Here is a 14,184-nt window from a genome sequence, read left to right as displayed (position 1 = left end):
CTAACTAGCTGCCGCCATTGTTGGAAACTGAGCTGGGCTGCGCTATGAATTCTGGGACACAGCTGCTTCTTCTTCTTCGGGGTTTAACAGCAGCTGGCATCCTTGTACATGCAGTGCTGCCATCTTCTGTTTCAGTCCGTTATTACACTCTTAAATCCTGCTATTATTCCTGCGTCCTTTGGGATCTTACAAAGCTTCAAACGACGCGTCGACTATTAAATCAGTCGTGATGATTTTGATAGTCGACGCAATCGTCATAAGTCGACTAATCGTGGCAGCCCTAGAAAATACTAACACCTCCAACCTTGTATTAGAGAGGAAAGGCTGTGTTTCTTGAGACAGTGTGACTGAGCTTTTGTAGATACATTTAGGTGTCATCTGCATAATCGTGAAAGTCTTAAATAGGAGCAGGAACTTGCAGAAACCAGCTTCACCCTAACAGGTTCCTCTTTGGTTCATTGTCACATCTAATCAGACTTTACAAATGTCCGATCCAAAACGAATGCACCGTGGGGTTAGGTTCATTGGTGATGAGTGCCAATGTGGTCGTCTGTTTGTGTGTGTGAGCCGTGTGACAGATGGCGTGCGTACACTGGGATATCTGCAGACGTGTCCTTTATTTGGTCCTTTATTTGTCCTGGCTGGCAGGAGGCACCCGTCACTGGAAGAGAGCAGGGGCTTCTGGGAAGGGCCTGGACTCTCTGGAGGTGGAGATGACCTCCTACGTGCTGCTGGCTCTGCTGTCCGGTCCCTCCATGCCAGGCTTTGACTTGGAGTACTCTTCTGCCATTGTGCGCTGGCTCACTCAGCAGCAGAACCCCTTTGGCGGTTTCTCTTCCACACAGGTCAGTTAGACCACGTTTAACCTTAAAGGAGGGTGAACTCTGAACCTGTGCTAACAACATTTCTAATCCGTCTGTGGCCCCCAGGACACAGTAGTGGCCCTTCAAGCCTTGGCGAAGTATGGTGCTGCCACCTACAGTTCAGAGGTGGGCACTACAGTGACACTGACCTCTTTAGGAGGCTTGAACAAAGAGTTCACCGTGAATCAGGACAACAGGCTGCTGTACCAGGAGAAGAAGCTGAGCGAGGTCCCAGGAGAGTACACGATCAGAGCCGAGGGACAGAACTGCGTACTGACACAGGTACCACACAGATACGTGTGCAGCACACCAAGTACAGAAGTATTTAGTTTTTTAAACAGAGACAAGCAGCTGGAACCATTGTGACAGCTTCCAGCTAAACACACTGTTCATGGTGCTGGCATGACCTGGCATGACCTGGCATGACCTGGCATGACCTGGCATGACCTGGCATGACGGCAGACGAATGACTCCAAGCGTTCCTTCTGAGTGTTGTAGTGTGGACAAAGTCTCTGAAACTTTCCTGGTTACAACAGTACATAAGATAACCTACAGCTCTGGAGTATATGTGAAAGCAGGCCTTTGTTAGTGTGTGTTGCACCTGAACAATGTACTCGTACATGTTCAGTGTTCCCAAACGTAAAGCAGGAGGAGCCCAGTATGAACTGGTACATGTCCACTGAGCTCAAATTGGAGAAAACACAGTGAGGTGATCGGTAGATGGGAAGAACAATATTTATTGTTCTAAAAGTATTTTAGCGACTAGTTGTTGATGACGCGACAGCCACGGTCCTTAGTAAAGGCAAGAAACGCCACTGAAGCCTCCACCTGCGGCTGGTGCAGCAGATGGAGACTGGGATGAAGGTAAACATCCAGGCTCAGGTGGAGGAGGGCCGCCGTCGGACTACCAGCGAGATTTGAAGACGTCTGATTGGTAAAAGCTTCCTTTGCAGTGTGTTAATGCGTGACGTGAAGCGTCTGATCTGCTAGTGCTGCCGTGCCGCTCGCCACAGCCTGACTTTGCTGTGTCTCTGCAGATCTCCATGTTTTACAACATCCCCCCTCCTGCAGACTTCTCTGCCTTCAACGTCTCTGCTAACACCATGGCCAAGTGTAACATCAGCAGGCCGCAGCTCATCCTTTTCGTGCATGTCAGGTACTCTGCATGTGTGTCTTGGGTATAATTATCTAAACCCCGAGACAGCCTGAGAGCACATGAGGATCACAGCACTGTGACTTTTTGCAGGTACCAGGGGAGGAGAGAGGAGACCAACATGGTCATCGTCAACATCAAGCTCCTGTCTGGATACGTCCTGGATAAGAGCTCCCTCACACTGGTCAGTTGGCCCGCCGCAGGCCCTGCCAGTCCTGCCACATGGTGTTTGTCCTACAGACTAACTGTTGTGATATGCTGTGTTAGCTGCAGAAGGACCGCTCAGTGAAGCGCGTGGACGTGGAAGAAGGATTCATCAACATCTACTTAGACGGGGTAGGAAGCACGGCCGCTCTGTTTGTATAAAAGCTGGATGACCTCAAAGCATCATTCTCTCTAATGACCAGCAGGGGGCGACTCCCCCGGTTGCGTAAAGAAGTTTGTATAAAAAAACATGGCCGTGCTGCTTCTTTAACACTTTGCTGGTTCATGGCTTCCTGCACTTGGTTTGAATCTTATTGATACAACACGATGTTCATTTGTGTCATTTATACTCGCGTCACAGCTTTAGGGCCCGCCCACCTTTTAATTGACATGTCTCCCTCATCATGTGCCAAATCAAAGCACAAGAAAAGCAATCACAAGACAAAGTGCTGCGTAACAGTGTGTGTGACACGCTGGTGAAATGGTGCTCATAAGCAGGAGCTGGTTGTATTTTGACGTGATGCCCAGCACGCCGTACTGTGACCTCTGAGTTCAGGACGCAGTCAGCCGATGTCATCAGTAGGTAGAGAAAAACGAAACCTACGCAGGTCTTTCAGCCGTCTCTACATTTCTAACATCATTATTACCAAAATCATTTTAGCCACTGAGTCCTAATTATCATGATTAGTTCAAGGGTTTCAGTTTTAACTTTTGTGGAAAGTCTTTGGTTTGCTGTAAGGAACATGAGACATGACAGCGGCTGTGAATGTTGTCTGCAGCTGAGGAAGGATGACATGCAGATCTACAGTGTGACACTCGAAGAGGATCAGCCTGTCAGGAACCTGAAACCAGCTGTGGTTAAAGTCTACGATTACTACCAGACGAGTAAGAACCGAAACTCGTGCAGACGCTTCTTTGGAGTTGCCGTCGTTCTGTTCGGTGCTGAAATGTTTTTGCTCTCATTTCAGGTGATGAGGCGGTCACCGACTACACGTCCTCCTGTGCAGAGAGTATGTAACACCTTCATTCACTGCGTCTTTTCATGCTTCAGTGTTTTGTGCAGGACTGACGCACAGACTCAGTTCAGTTTTATTTACAAAGCGCCAAATCAAAGCAGTAGTAGTACAATAATACAGAGAAACAAATCCCAACAATCGTGTTACATCCCTCTGACCAAACACTTGGCAACAGTGGGAAGGAAAAACTCCCTTTTAACAGGAAGTAACCTCCAGCAGAGGCAGGCTCAGGGAGGGGCACCAATCGGATGGGGGGGTTGATCACGAGTAGATTAATGGCATCACATTCAACTTCAGCAGAACTGAAGCTGCTGATGGAGCTCATACAGATATTGATTGATTTTTCCTTGCTCTTTTCCATTTTAGGTCGACCTATTTGGCTCATTTTCAGTTTAATATTTCTATTTGTTGGCCCTATTAGAGTAGCTTTGCATAATTTTCAGTTCAAAATAATCCTAATTTATCTTACTGGGCCTTTGTTCAGCTCCCAGTTCTCCCCGTCAGGTTTCCTCTCAGCTTTCTTGTGATTGGCTGTAAATAGGTTTAATGCCAGGTAAGTGGGGCTTTTGTGCTCACAGCCAGAGAAATATGAGCAATGTGCCAAAAACTGCATGTCTGTTTATTTACACAGCGTCAGATGACGTGAGCTGGTACAAGAACAGTGTCTGGTTTATCGCGTCTTGTCAGCTGTGTGTGGGCTGAACTTTCACTGAGGTTTAACAATTAGGGGTGTGGCTGCTTTGATGGACAGGTGTATGATGTTAGCCCAGTAAATGTAAATGGACTGGTTCTTATTTAGCACTTTTCTACTCTGAGCACTCAAAGCGCTCTATACAACTAACTCATTCACCCAATCACACGAGCACTTCTAAGCTCTTAAGGTGCTCCCTGTCCAACATTCATACACATTCACACTGGGATGGGTTAGTATCTTCCCACGGATATTTGGCATGCAGACTGGACCAGTCTGGGATCGAACCACCGACCTTCTGGTTAGTGGCTGATCTGCTCTGCCACACAAAACTTCAATCTAAAAATACAGCACTGTGTGCTGGACCATGACTCATTAAATTCACTCAACTACAGCCACATCAGCACCATCAAGTATGTTTAATAAGATTAACTGACAAATAGGTCCTGCTGTATTTTATTATTACTTAGTTACTCAACAGATACTGGCAGATAATGTGTTTGCAGCTCTATCTGCTCTCTCTCTGTAAACCATGGATATCATAGTCTGTCTTCCATCTTCAGTGTACAGTCTGTAAATCTGAGGGCTGTAGAACAAATATGAATGTATAAAAGCCAGCACTGGATCAGTGTTCATGTGGCCATGAAGAAACGATCCACACACTTCATTTGAATACAAAGTGAGTGGAAATGTTTGTGGCTGGTTTCCATGTAAATAACTGTGTTTTCTCTGCAGGTGACACCATCAATGAGCTGTAGAAGTGGTTTCCTGCAAACCTATGCTGGGACAGTTGGAAGGTTCACTGTCAAACTGTTGTTTTTTTCCCCTTGCTTCCATTAAAATACACAAAAAGCAACTTTTTAGCCGTGTATTAAGAGTGACTCTATTTCATGTATTTTTAGTTTTTTCTCAGTGTTAGAGCTGTCATTATGATGGCTGTGTAACAAGCCCGTAATCAGTCAGCGTTAGCGTCCGTACAGCAGTTACTGGTCTGTCTCTCTCAACACTGGAACCTGCTGAAGTGGAGGAAGCAGCCAATCTGTGATAGTCGTTTAATAGAGCTGACACAATCCATACATGAAAATGACACGAGACATACAGGGTACCAATAACAGCATGGTCCGAGTACTAAGAGTGTGTGTGTGACAGGAACCACTTTATGAAGAACACTAGAGTCTAGTGAGTGTGAGGTGGATTACTCGCTGATACATCTCTACCATACCATCTGAAATGTAACTGACAATAAAACTTCTAAAATGATACAAGTAAAAATTGTACTTCTTTCCATACAATACTGTTTGATTTCCATGTTTTCATTCAGGCATCGTCTTCACAGAATGACAGTGATGCGTGCACCTCCTGCTCTCCACAGACAGCATTTAACAGCCTCGCCAGTGTTGAATAGTTTGGTTTGCACGTCCTCGCTGTGCAGGGAAATAAAAGGCAAGTGGGTGGTAGGGACAGAGTATATTAAGGTCTTTTCACTAGTCTTATAATAAGTAAACATATCACTGTCTCAGGCACCACAACTATAAGTAATCATCACTATACCGACACATGAAACCAGCTCCGCATGCTCCTACAAATCAAAGTAGCACTGGAAACCTGCTGATCCCAAACCGACCACGGTGAGATGAGCCACACGAGGCGCTCCATCAAAGCCGAAGGTGCAAGATCGATTTATCCATCCTGGAGCAGGTTTTAGTTTTAAGACAGATGTTCATAATGGAACCAAGGAATCAGCCCATCGCTCCATCACAGGGGAAATGAGTACGTAATGAAAGAAGAGCCGTCTGTCAGCATGGACAACAAAATCAAACAACGCCTTCAAACAACTAAATATTGAAAGCAGCGGTACTGCAGTGTAAAAAGCTGTACTCGTTATGACCCTTTGTAGGGTTGTGTAGAAGAATCATTCCATAAAAATGGAACTGTGCCGATTTCAAATGAAAACAAACGAGCTACATAAATGAGCCGGAGGCCACGACGTGTAGCTTCTGGAGTGTAACATGAGAGAATGCAGTGGAGTGTAAATACTTCTAACTTGTACTTCAGTACAGCAACTCACTTGATTTTTTTAATTAAACTGGTGAATTCCACCTTAAATCTGCATACAGCTGCTTTCATTCTTTTTATTGTTATCAAGTCTCTCTGTGCCGCTCCCTGATCCTGGATCTACTGAAGTCCTCTTCCTGTTAAAAGGGAGTTCTTCCTCCCTGCAGTCACCAAACGCTGGGATTGTTGGGATTCTCACTCCACTTTGGAACAGATGACTTAATTGATGCTACGTCGAAATAAATATTGAATTAAACTGGTTGAAAGAAAAATAAAACACTTGTTCCAATAGTGTGGTAGCTGATCCCCACCGCTCAGGGTGGTGCCACACCCCCGTGGTGAAGCTCAGAAACAAAGTCAATGCATTCATATAACTGGAGAGGCTGTGCTCTACTCACAGACACGGCATCGACAACAATAACAACAATAACATAGTCAAGGCACAGTTCTGAATTGCATCAGTCCATAGTGTTGTGTGGTCCTGTGTTGGTGCCATCTGGTAGCTGTTGCTTAGGCTGGCAGTGGTGATGGCTGCTTCCCAGCAGTCATATCAGGTTAGCTAAAGGCTACTTGGCAAACAGAAGATTTACCACTTTGTGCACACAAAGAGATGCAGTTTGCACCTAGAGTTGGTAAAATGACAGCTTGATACAGACACAGTGAGATTCCTGTTCAACATATTCAACAAGTGCACTGAGAACGTGGCAGCTTTGGTGAGACCAGTGTAGCGGTCAATCTCTGAGACTCGAGGTCCCCCAGTGAATGTGATGGACTGACCGCTTCTGCATTACGCAATTAATAATTTAGGAAAGTAGAGACTGTGGATAGCTGATGATGAGGCTTGTTGCCCCTGGCTTACAACAGCACATGGAAAACTTTCAGGGAAAGTCCAGTTTCAAAGCTGTCAAAGGACCGATGAGCGTCTGGATTATGAACGCTTTCTTAAAGAGGACCCATCTCTCTCTGCTTTCAGTTCATCTTCAGTTGGGCAACTTTAGAGCCCCTCGGTTCACCCTCGGTTTCAGCATCCGTCTCTCGAGACCCCCTCCCCTCCCTGAAAGCCCACTACCATTGATTGCAGAACGTCAGGAAGCCTACCACGGGGCAGCATCCCGTGTTTATGTAACGCCTGTACTGCTCGGGCTTCAAGTCGATCAGTTTGTTATGACGCCGCAAAACTGATTGAAATAATGACTGAATGTATACAAGATGTAACTGTGTACATGAACATGAAGATACAGAAGGCCGGGTCCTCTTTAAGAGGGTTAGGGTTAGCTCAGACTAGCAAAAAGACTGGAAGCAAAGGGACAGAGCTAGCTAGAAAGCGAGACTTTTAAGCTAGCAGCTTGTCTCTTTTTTAGCTTGCTAAGAAAGTTAGCTAGCTTCAGCTAAATACAAAACACCGAGAACCAAGAAGATAAAGCAAAGGAAATGACCAGTTTACTATGAAGACTGAGTGGGACAGCCAATGAGATGTACTAAAACCACGACTGGTTTTTACACACATAGCCAGGCTAACATTTCTCAGGGCTTCCAGTCTTCACGCTAAGCTAACGCTGTTGTGGCATTAGCTACATGTTTTAGTCTCTCACCAGCTCTTGCTAGCTTTGATACACAGTACTGTGTATTGTACTACATTAACTGAAATGCACCAAATCCTGCACAAAGCCTGGTCAACAAGCAACTTGAATACTGACACCTTCCCAACCCTCCACGGGGCAAACTGCTGTGAGAACTGCAGAGTGAACTCGTGAGCGGCTCAAAGTCTAACGTCACTTCCAGTTACTTTGGTAAGCCTGTGTGTGGAGATAGGAACAGGGTGGAGCCGTGGGTGTAGCTGTGGATGCTGATTGGCTTAGTGTGATTGGCTCATTGTCTTCAGTGTGAAGCTGAAACGCGCTCCTCTGTGTTTCGCCGTTACAAACGTCCTCTCCAGCTCCGGCTCACTCAGGGGTTACAGTATTTCTCAGGTTACACATTGGAAATGAGATTTTTTTTCAAATATTTCTAAAAATGATTACAGGATTCGATTGAACTATTCCTGTCTAACAAAGTCATGAAAGGAAAACACATTGGCATCGTGTGATTTGGCAATTTTCTCTACAAGTAAAAAAGAAATAAAGGAACAAAAAATACAAAAGTTCAACAAACAGTTAACTATAAGATCTCCATTTGGCAATATAGAAAGGCTTTGTAATAAAGTCTTTGACAGGTTTACATTTGGTTTATATACAGACGTGTGTGCGTGTGTGTGCGTGTGTGTGCGTGTGTGTGCGTGCGCACGTTTCCTCCCTTTTTAAATCCAGACAGAATCACATAGAGTGGAGGTGGAAACAAGTACACGGTCAAATCAAAGATGTTAGATTCAAAAGTAAAACAGGAAGGCGAGCCGTCGGAGGACAGGAAACAGGAAGAGTCTGTGATGGGAGCGTCCCCGCCAAAGCCGCCGGCTTGTCCCAGCGCTCTTCTTAGTTCAGGAACTGCGTGTACCCCTCCGCTCCCGTGACGATCACGTCCATCCAGATCCTCATGGCCTCGGCCGAGGGGGCCACCACGTAATAGAGGCGGTCGTGGGTCTTGACGCAGAAGGTCAGCGAGGGGTTGGGGCTCTGGAGGACACCGGGACAAAAAACAAGAGAGACGGGAAATGTCCAGTTAACAAAGAGCTAACCATCAGCATGCAGCGAGTCACCGCTGCTCTCAAGGCTCCTTCAGGTCTCTTCTGTAAGGTCCAACGACCGATTCAGGTTTATGCAACATCACTGTATGTTTTTATTGGACTGGATTTGTACCTCATTTCTGCCTCAAAAGAAGACGCCAAACACAGAACAAAGCTATTTAAACGCAGCACGACCCTCAGGTGGACGGATGCTGAGGGTACAGACAGGGAACAGAATTTGGTACAGACAAGTGCAGACCAGGACACAGGAGGCGGGAGCATGATGGCTCCCCTCACCCCAACCTGGTTTTGCTGGTTTTCTTCCTGTTAAAGGGAAGCTCTTGCTTCCCACTGTCACAGAGTGCGTGCTGCTCGTCTGATTGTTGGGGTTTCTCTGCCACGAGCCATCACCGACGATCAGCTACTGTGCAGTGCAGCTCGACCCACGTGTCTCGCTCTGGTGCTGAGCTCATTTCCTGTACGAGCTTCAGAACCAGCAGCTGTTGGGTTACGCGCTGTAGGCTCTCTTTTTCTTTTAAACACCAAACGAGTGCCTGTCCGTTGACTGAGCTGCCAGAATCCCTCGCTCTGTGTAGCCAAAAAGCCTCTCCTAGGAGCTGGGAAGAAGACCCGCAGGACCGAGCCGAGCAGGTGGAGCAGCATGGTGGAGGTGGGTTGCAGAGCAGCTTGCAGTTGCACAGCTTAAATGAAACACTCATTATGTTGAGGCACTCGGACTGTGGGCCGAGGCTGTGATGCTACACGGGCAAAAAAACTGTTTGCCAGCCTTAGAGCCGTCTAACATCAGCTCCACACCAACAATCCAGTGTTTTCAAACAGCTGCTACGTATAGCTATTTAAAATCCACTCGTTCCTGCCCGGCTGCTCGGCTTGGCCAATTTGGTGATTTTTGTAACTTCCCAGTTGGAACACCGAGTGCCCTCTGGTGGACAAACTAGGCAACACCAACACTCATAACATTTCCCCGTCTCTACTTTCCCCCGTGGAACAAAATAAATGCAGATACTGACAGATGGGCCAATGGATCAGCTAACACATCCATGTCAGATGAAATGTCTCCACACACTTCAGGCACCTTTGGTTCCACACTGACACTAAAGATAATGCAGGGTAAGAGAAACACATGAAGTATGCTGTTAGTTTACTATTAAAATACTAATAAATTGCTGTTAATCAAAACAGACCCACGTTCTCCTTCTGACATGGTAACATCAGCTCTTTGTGCCGCTGCTAAGAGCAGCAGACTAAAGTTTCCCTCTGTAACGAATCAAAGTTCCAGAGTCGATCAGAGCCCCGCAGTCAGAGCGTGGTGTACTGCGACAGCCTGTCAAACACAGCAGCTCGGCTTTATGTCGCAGATAAATAAAGTGACAAGATGTGGAGGCTCAAGACGAGCAGCAAGAAACATGAGCGGAGAGACACCTACGGCTGCGTCAGGCGTTTGTGAACAGAGGAATCAGACACTCACAGGCAGCACTTCTTAATAAATACAGCCTGGATGTATTCTGTGAAGCATATGAATGAGGAAGCGCTCGAAACACTCCACTGGTCTGTACTGGGATCACTGGGACAGACACAGGGAGGGATTAGTTAGGGTGCGACTCTGTCACTGAGGGTGTCAGCACAATAGAACTACATCCCCCGGCGCACACGGCGGCCGAGGTCAGGCGGGCACAAAGCGAGGATGCACATGCTGCTTATGTTCAGTGTGACAGGAGGAGGAGACGTGAAGGAAAGAAGGATGAGACTTAAAGATTTGTACCTTTGTGGCGCTGCGCAGGTGATCGTAGTAAACCTCCTCTATGGCCTGGAAGTAGATCACTCCCTTCAGCTTGGTCTCGTGTTTGTCTGCAGGACAGAAATGAGGCTTTGGTCAGAAACTCAAACGTTTGCACTTTCCCAGGCTGGCACGGAGGACAGGGAAGACCCACGGCACGCTGAAAGGGATCAAACTTTGACCAGAGTACAATTAGAGTGATGGATGGAAAAGGACAAGCACGGTGCCCCCCCCACCTCTGTTTTTAAGCCAGTGGTGCTCTCATTGTATTTTCACACTTGACTGCATTCTTACGCTACTCTGGTACATGGTTGCAGTTTGTTTCATCAGCCACTGCAGAACTGCAGTCAGGAACCGGTGGGGAACTCAACAGCCCCTCTCTACCTCCAGGCACAAACACTCCATGAGCCAACTTAAAGAGTAGTAGGTAGAGACGCCGCGCTTCATTTCGAGGAACGGCGCTTTGCTGCTATTATCTGCTAACGACCTCTTTAGCATTCAAACAGCCCTGCATTTGCATCTCATCAGGCTGCATCTAAACTAGCCAACGACCCGCTGCTGCTGGTGGAGGCTGGTTAATGCAAATTAGCGTCGCTTGTGACTTCTGCACGTCACCTCTAGTTAAATGCTGTTCAAGGTCAAGAGAAGAGGGCGAGAGGTGCATCTCAATCAGCTCCTCAGAGCGTGGCGCCGAGTGCATTTTAACTACTGCCAAAGTAATCTCCGTACACCTCCTCGCCCTGGCTCGCTTTCAACAAGGTACGCTTTAAGCAGCTTTAAGCGGAACCTTCTGAGCACTTCAAAGGCCGTCAGCGAGCGTCCCCGAGCTCGCCGCTCAAATGACACCAGCCTGCAAGGTGCACGCAGATCTGCTCCAAGCCTGGAGGACGCATGCTCTGCTCTCACTCGTCCGCAGCACAGCGTTGCTGCTTCGCTCTGCTTTCCACATCATCCACTGGTGACTGAACATGAAAATCATCCAGAAGAGCAAATGAGAAGAGCTGAGAGTGAAACGCAGGCGGAGGTTATTTTGTCACCGTGTTAGGTTTGTGCTTTCAGCATCACTGAGGACACAAACATCCATCCCCTCGGACTGAGTGATGAAAGCTTCAGAGCACTAACACTGAAGAACCCAGACACATCAGGGGTTTGTTTCCCTACAGAGCGCTCTTTAGGGAAACAGGCAGGTGTGCTCTCAGGGTCGGGGCCACGTTAGGTTGAGCCTCAGGTGTGAAGTGTATGGTTTCTCTGGGTCTTTTCCCGTGTGTCATAAAGAAATCTTCTTTTTTTGGTTTTATTCTGTTGTATTTATCTGCGACGCTTTAAAGGCCGGTGCATGAAAATACTGTCAGACACAAACCGACTGATGTAAAACAGGTTGGGGACCGCTGCTGCAGAGGCCCCCTTCTTCTGTTCATTTGACTTTGTCAGGTGTTAAACTGGGACAGACAGAGCGCCACGCTAACACAGCAGACGCGGACACCTCGGCTCTTACCAACATAGTAGGAGAACGTCCTTTTGAGGCGGTCGAACACGAACCAGCGTTTCTTCCACGACTTGATCTTGCCTCCCATCTTCACCAGGTAGCCCTTGCACATCTTCTCGGTGAGGATGACGTGATAGCACGTCTCCACGCTGTGACCCGACGACTCGATGTGCGAGCGCAGATCAAACTCCTCCTTCCTGATGGGCAGGTAGCGAGTCATAGGACGGGCCTGCGTGGACAGACACGGGCAGAGGAGTCACTGATATGGACGATGCAGACGCAGAACCTGCTGCAGGTCTGAGGATGCAGACATGAACACATAAAAACACAGTAAGACAGAAACGTCTCCGCACCAAGCTGCCAGTCACAGTCTGATCAACAACCTTCTTAACCTCCTCCACCTGTCTGTGGACGGCCTGATAACGAGGCGCCCACATCAGGCATAAATCACACGCTTCATTTTCAAAGTCAGGTTTATGCCACATGTTTTAATGTCTATGAAAATGCAGAAGGTTACTCATCGTGCACTCTTTGCCTGGCTGCAGCTGGTCTCTGTGCCACAAAGACCAGCTGCTGCTCACGCAGGACAGATGTTGAATAAAGGACTTAACCCTGTTTGGTCACTCGTGTGCGCTCCACGATCCTTCAACCATTATTCTGACACATTATGAAAAACGACATTTAAAAGCAAAGGCTGCTCCGTCACAGTGGGAAACATCAGCAGGTCACCCTGACCCAGATGTTTCCGACCATGAAGCTGAACCTGGTGCTTTCACAGGCTCACCTGTGGAGACCTTTCACGTCCTTACAGACTTCTAGCATTTTGTGTTAACATGGATTCAACTGTTGGCGAGCTGTTGGCACACGGCGGTAAAGAACAAGCTTTAAATGTTGGAGCACGCGTTCACGTTTGCGTTGCATGTCGATGGACAGTGTTTATGGCCACACAGGGTTTACATCATAAATGCACGTGGGGTGGTTACGAGCACGGCCATATTTATGTGCCGCCAGCCGTCCGTGGCGCCGCCACACCCGCCCGTCGAGTCACTTTGCACGTTTCCGCCACACGGACTCGATTACATCTGCTTTCACTGACCTGAGAGAAGTTCTTGGCCCTCATCTTGACTTCCTTCTCCACCAGCTGCTGCCGGTGGAAAGTTTCATCCTGCAGCCTCTTCTCGGCCTCCTCCCTCCTCCGCCTCTCCTCCTCGAGCATCTGCCGGCGAGCCAGGCTCTCCCGTTCCTAGCGGACAGCGCTTTCATTAAATATTTTTTTTGATCTGTGGAAGGGTTTGGCAGAGCGCACATGTTCGCTCTTCATACATTTATGTACAGGGTGTCCTGCTGGGAGCTGCCCACAACCCGGAGCTGCTGACCACCGCGCAGCTTCCATTCTTTAAACACAAAACTCTGATATTTGGAGGCGTAATGATCGGCAGACACACACAATGCATCGACGCAAACACTGCAGTACTACGACTGCGTGGAAGCCGTTTGGAGGGTGAGAAACAAAGGCGCTCACTGTTTTGCTCTGTGTGAGATTTCCTAATTGGATGGGGCTCGCAGTCAGACTCGGTGAGAGCAGAAGATAATGGATGGGATCATCTGAGGTGCTTCATCGAGGCACAAAAACAAAATGTGCAAAGTCCAATAAAATAATTAGCAGCTCTGCGCTGCTGTCAGGAACTTTTGATTTTTTTAAAAATGCGAGTTCAATTCAGCGTTATCGACGGGGGCGCTGCGAGAACTCATCGCTCAGCGAGTATGGATTCGGGATAATCAGCTAACGCTGCAGCACTTGCGACGCTTACCCGCGATTCGATAAGTCTGGCTTTCTCCAGCTGCGCCTCCTTCAGCATCTTCTCCATCTCCTCGATCTTCAGGGCGTCCACACCTCCGACGCTGCCATCAAACACGACATTAGTTACTACACAAAGTCTCACAGCAATAAGTCGACAAATACAAAATAAAAGCATCTAAAGCCCAAGAAAGACATGAAAACGCTTAATGAGGTCACGCTGCAGCATTAATCACGTCAGTGGAACGATCCTCTCCATCACAGCTTCAATCCCATTAAACTCTTCATAATGTGAGCAAACCAGTGTGAGCAAACCAGTGTGAGCAAACCAGTGTGAGCAAACCAGTGTGAGCACGCTGTGCTGAGGACTGTTGCAGTGCAGCTCGACCACACTCAAAGACGGCCTGCAAACTAGCCCACTGTGTGTGTGTGTGTGTGTGTGTGTGTGTGTGTGTGTGTGT

At 47.7% G+C, this 14,184-nt stretch overlaps 2 protein-coding genes across 7 annotated transcripts in view; one reads left to right on the top strand and one right to left on the bottom strand.

The window, feature by feature from the left end:
- The window catches only part of LOC102211187 (alpha-2-macroglobulin-like), a 29,741-nt gene extending 24,554 nt beyond the window's left edge, over positions 1–5,187 (top strand). Inside the window, exons 11-18 of the mRNA XM_005752335.2 lie at positions 649–845; positions 930–1,145; positions 1,901–2,019; positions 2,110–2,200; positions 2,284–2,352; positions 3,000–3,105; positions 3,189–3,230; positions 4,663–5,187. Coding sequence (XP_005752392.2) covers positions 649–845; positions 930–1,145; positions 1,901–2,019; positions 2,110–2,200; positions 2,284–2,352; positions 3,000–3,105; positions 3,189–3,230; positions 4,663–4,685 — 863 coding nt within the window. The 3' untranslated portion in view covers positions 4,686–5,187. The remainder of the gene's footprint in view (positions 1–648; positions 846–929; positions 1,146–1,900; positions 2,020–2,109; positions 2,201–2,283; positions 2,353–2,999; positions 3,106–3,188; positions 3,231–4,662) is intronic.
- The window catches only part of phldb1b (pleckstrin homology-like domain, family B, member 1b), a 111,082-nt gene continuing 101,863 nt past the window's right edge, over positions 4,966–14,184 (bottom strand). For all 6 annotated transcript variants that reach the window (XM_005752324.1, XM_005752325.1, XM_005752328.1 and 3 more), the window contains 5 exons: positions 13,737–13,827; positions 13,022–13,168; positions 11,935–12,154; positions 10,425–10,510; positions 4,966–8,591 (listed from right to left, as the gene is read on the bottom strand). In XM_005752324.1, coding sequence (XP_005752381.1) covers positions 8,451–8,591; positions 10,425–10,510; positions 11,935–12,154; positions 13,022–13,168; positions 13,737–13,827 — 685 coding nt within the window. In that variant the 3' untranslated portion in view covers positions 4,966–8,450. The remainder of the gene's footprint in view (positions 8,592–10,424; positions 10,511–11,934; positions 12,155–13,021; positions 13,169–13,736; positions 13,828–14,184) is intronic.

This window comes from Pundamilia nyererei, unplaced genomic scaffold (assembly GCF_000239375.1).
Source record: "Pundamilia nyererei isolate P.nyererei 1_Seehausen unplaced genomic scaffold, PunNye1.0 scaffold00353, whole genome shotgun sequence".
NCBI classification, from domain to species: Eukaryota; Metazoa; Chordata; class Actinopteri; order Cichliformes; family Cichlidae; genus Pundamilia; species Pundamilia nyererei.
Note: the sequence above shows the minus strand (reverse complement) of the source record. Positions and strands in the feature narration are given on the sequence as shown.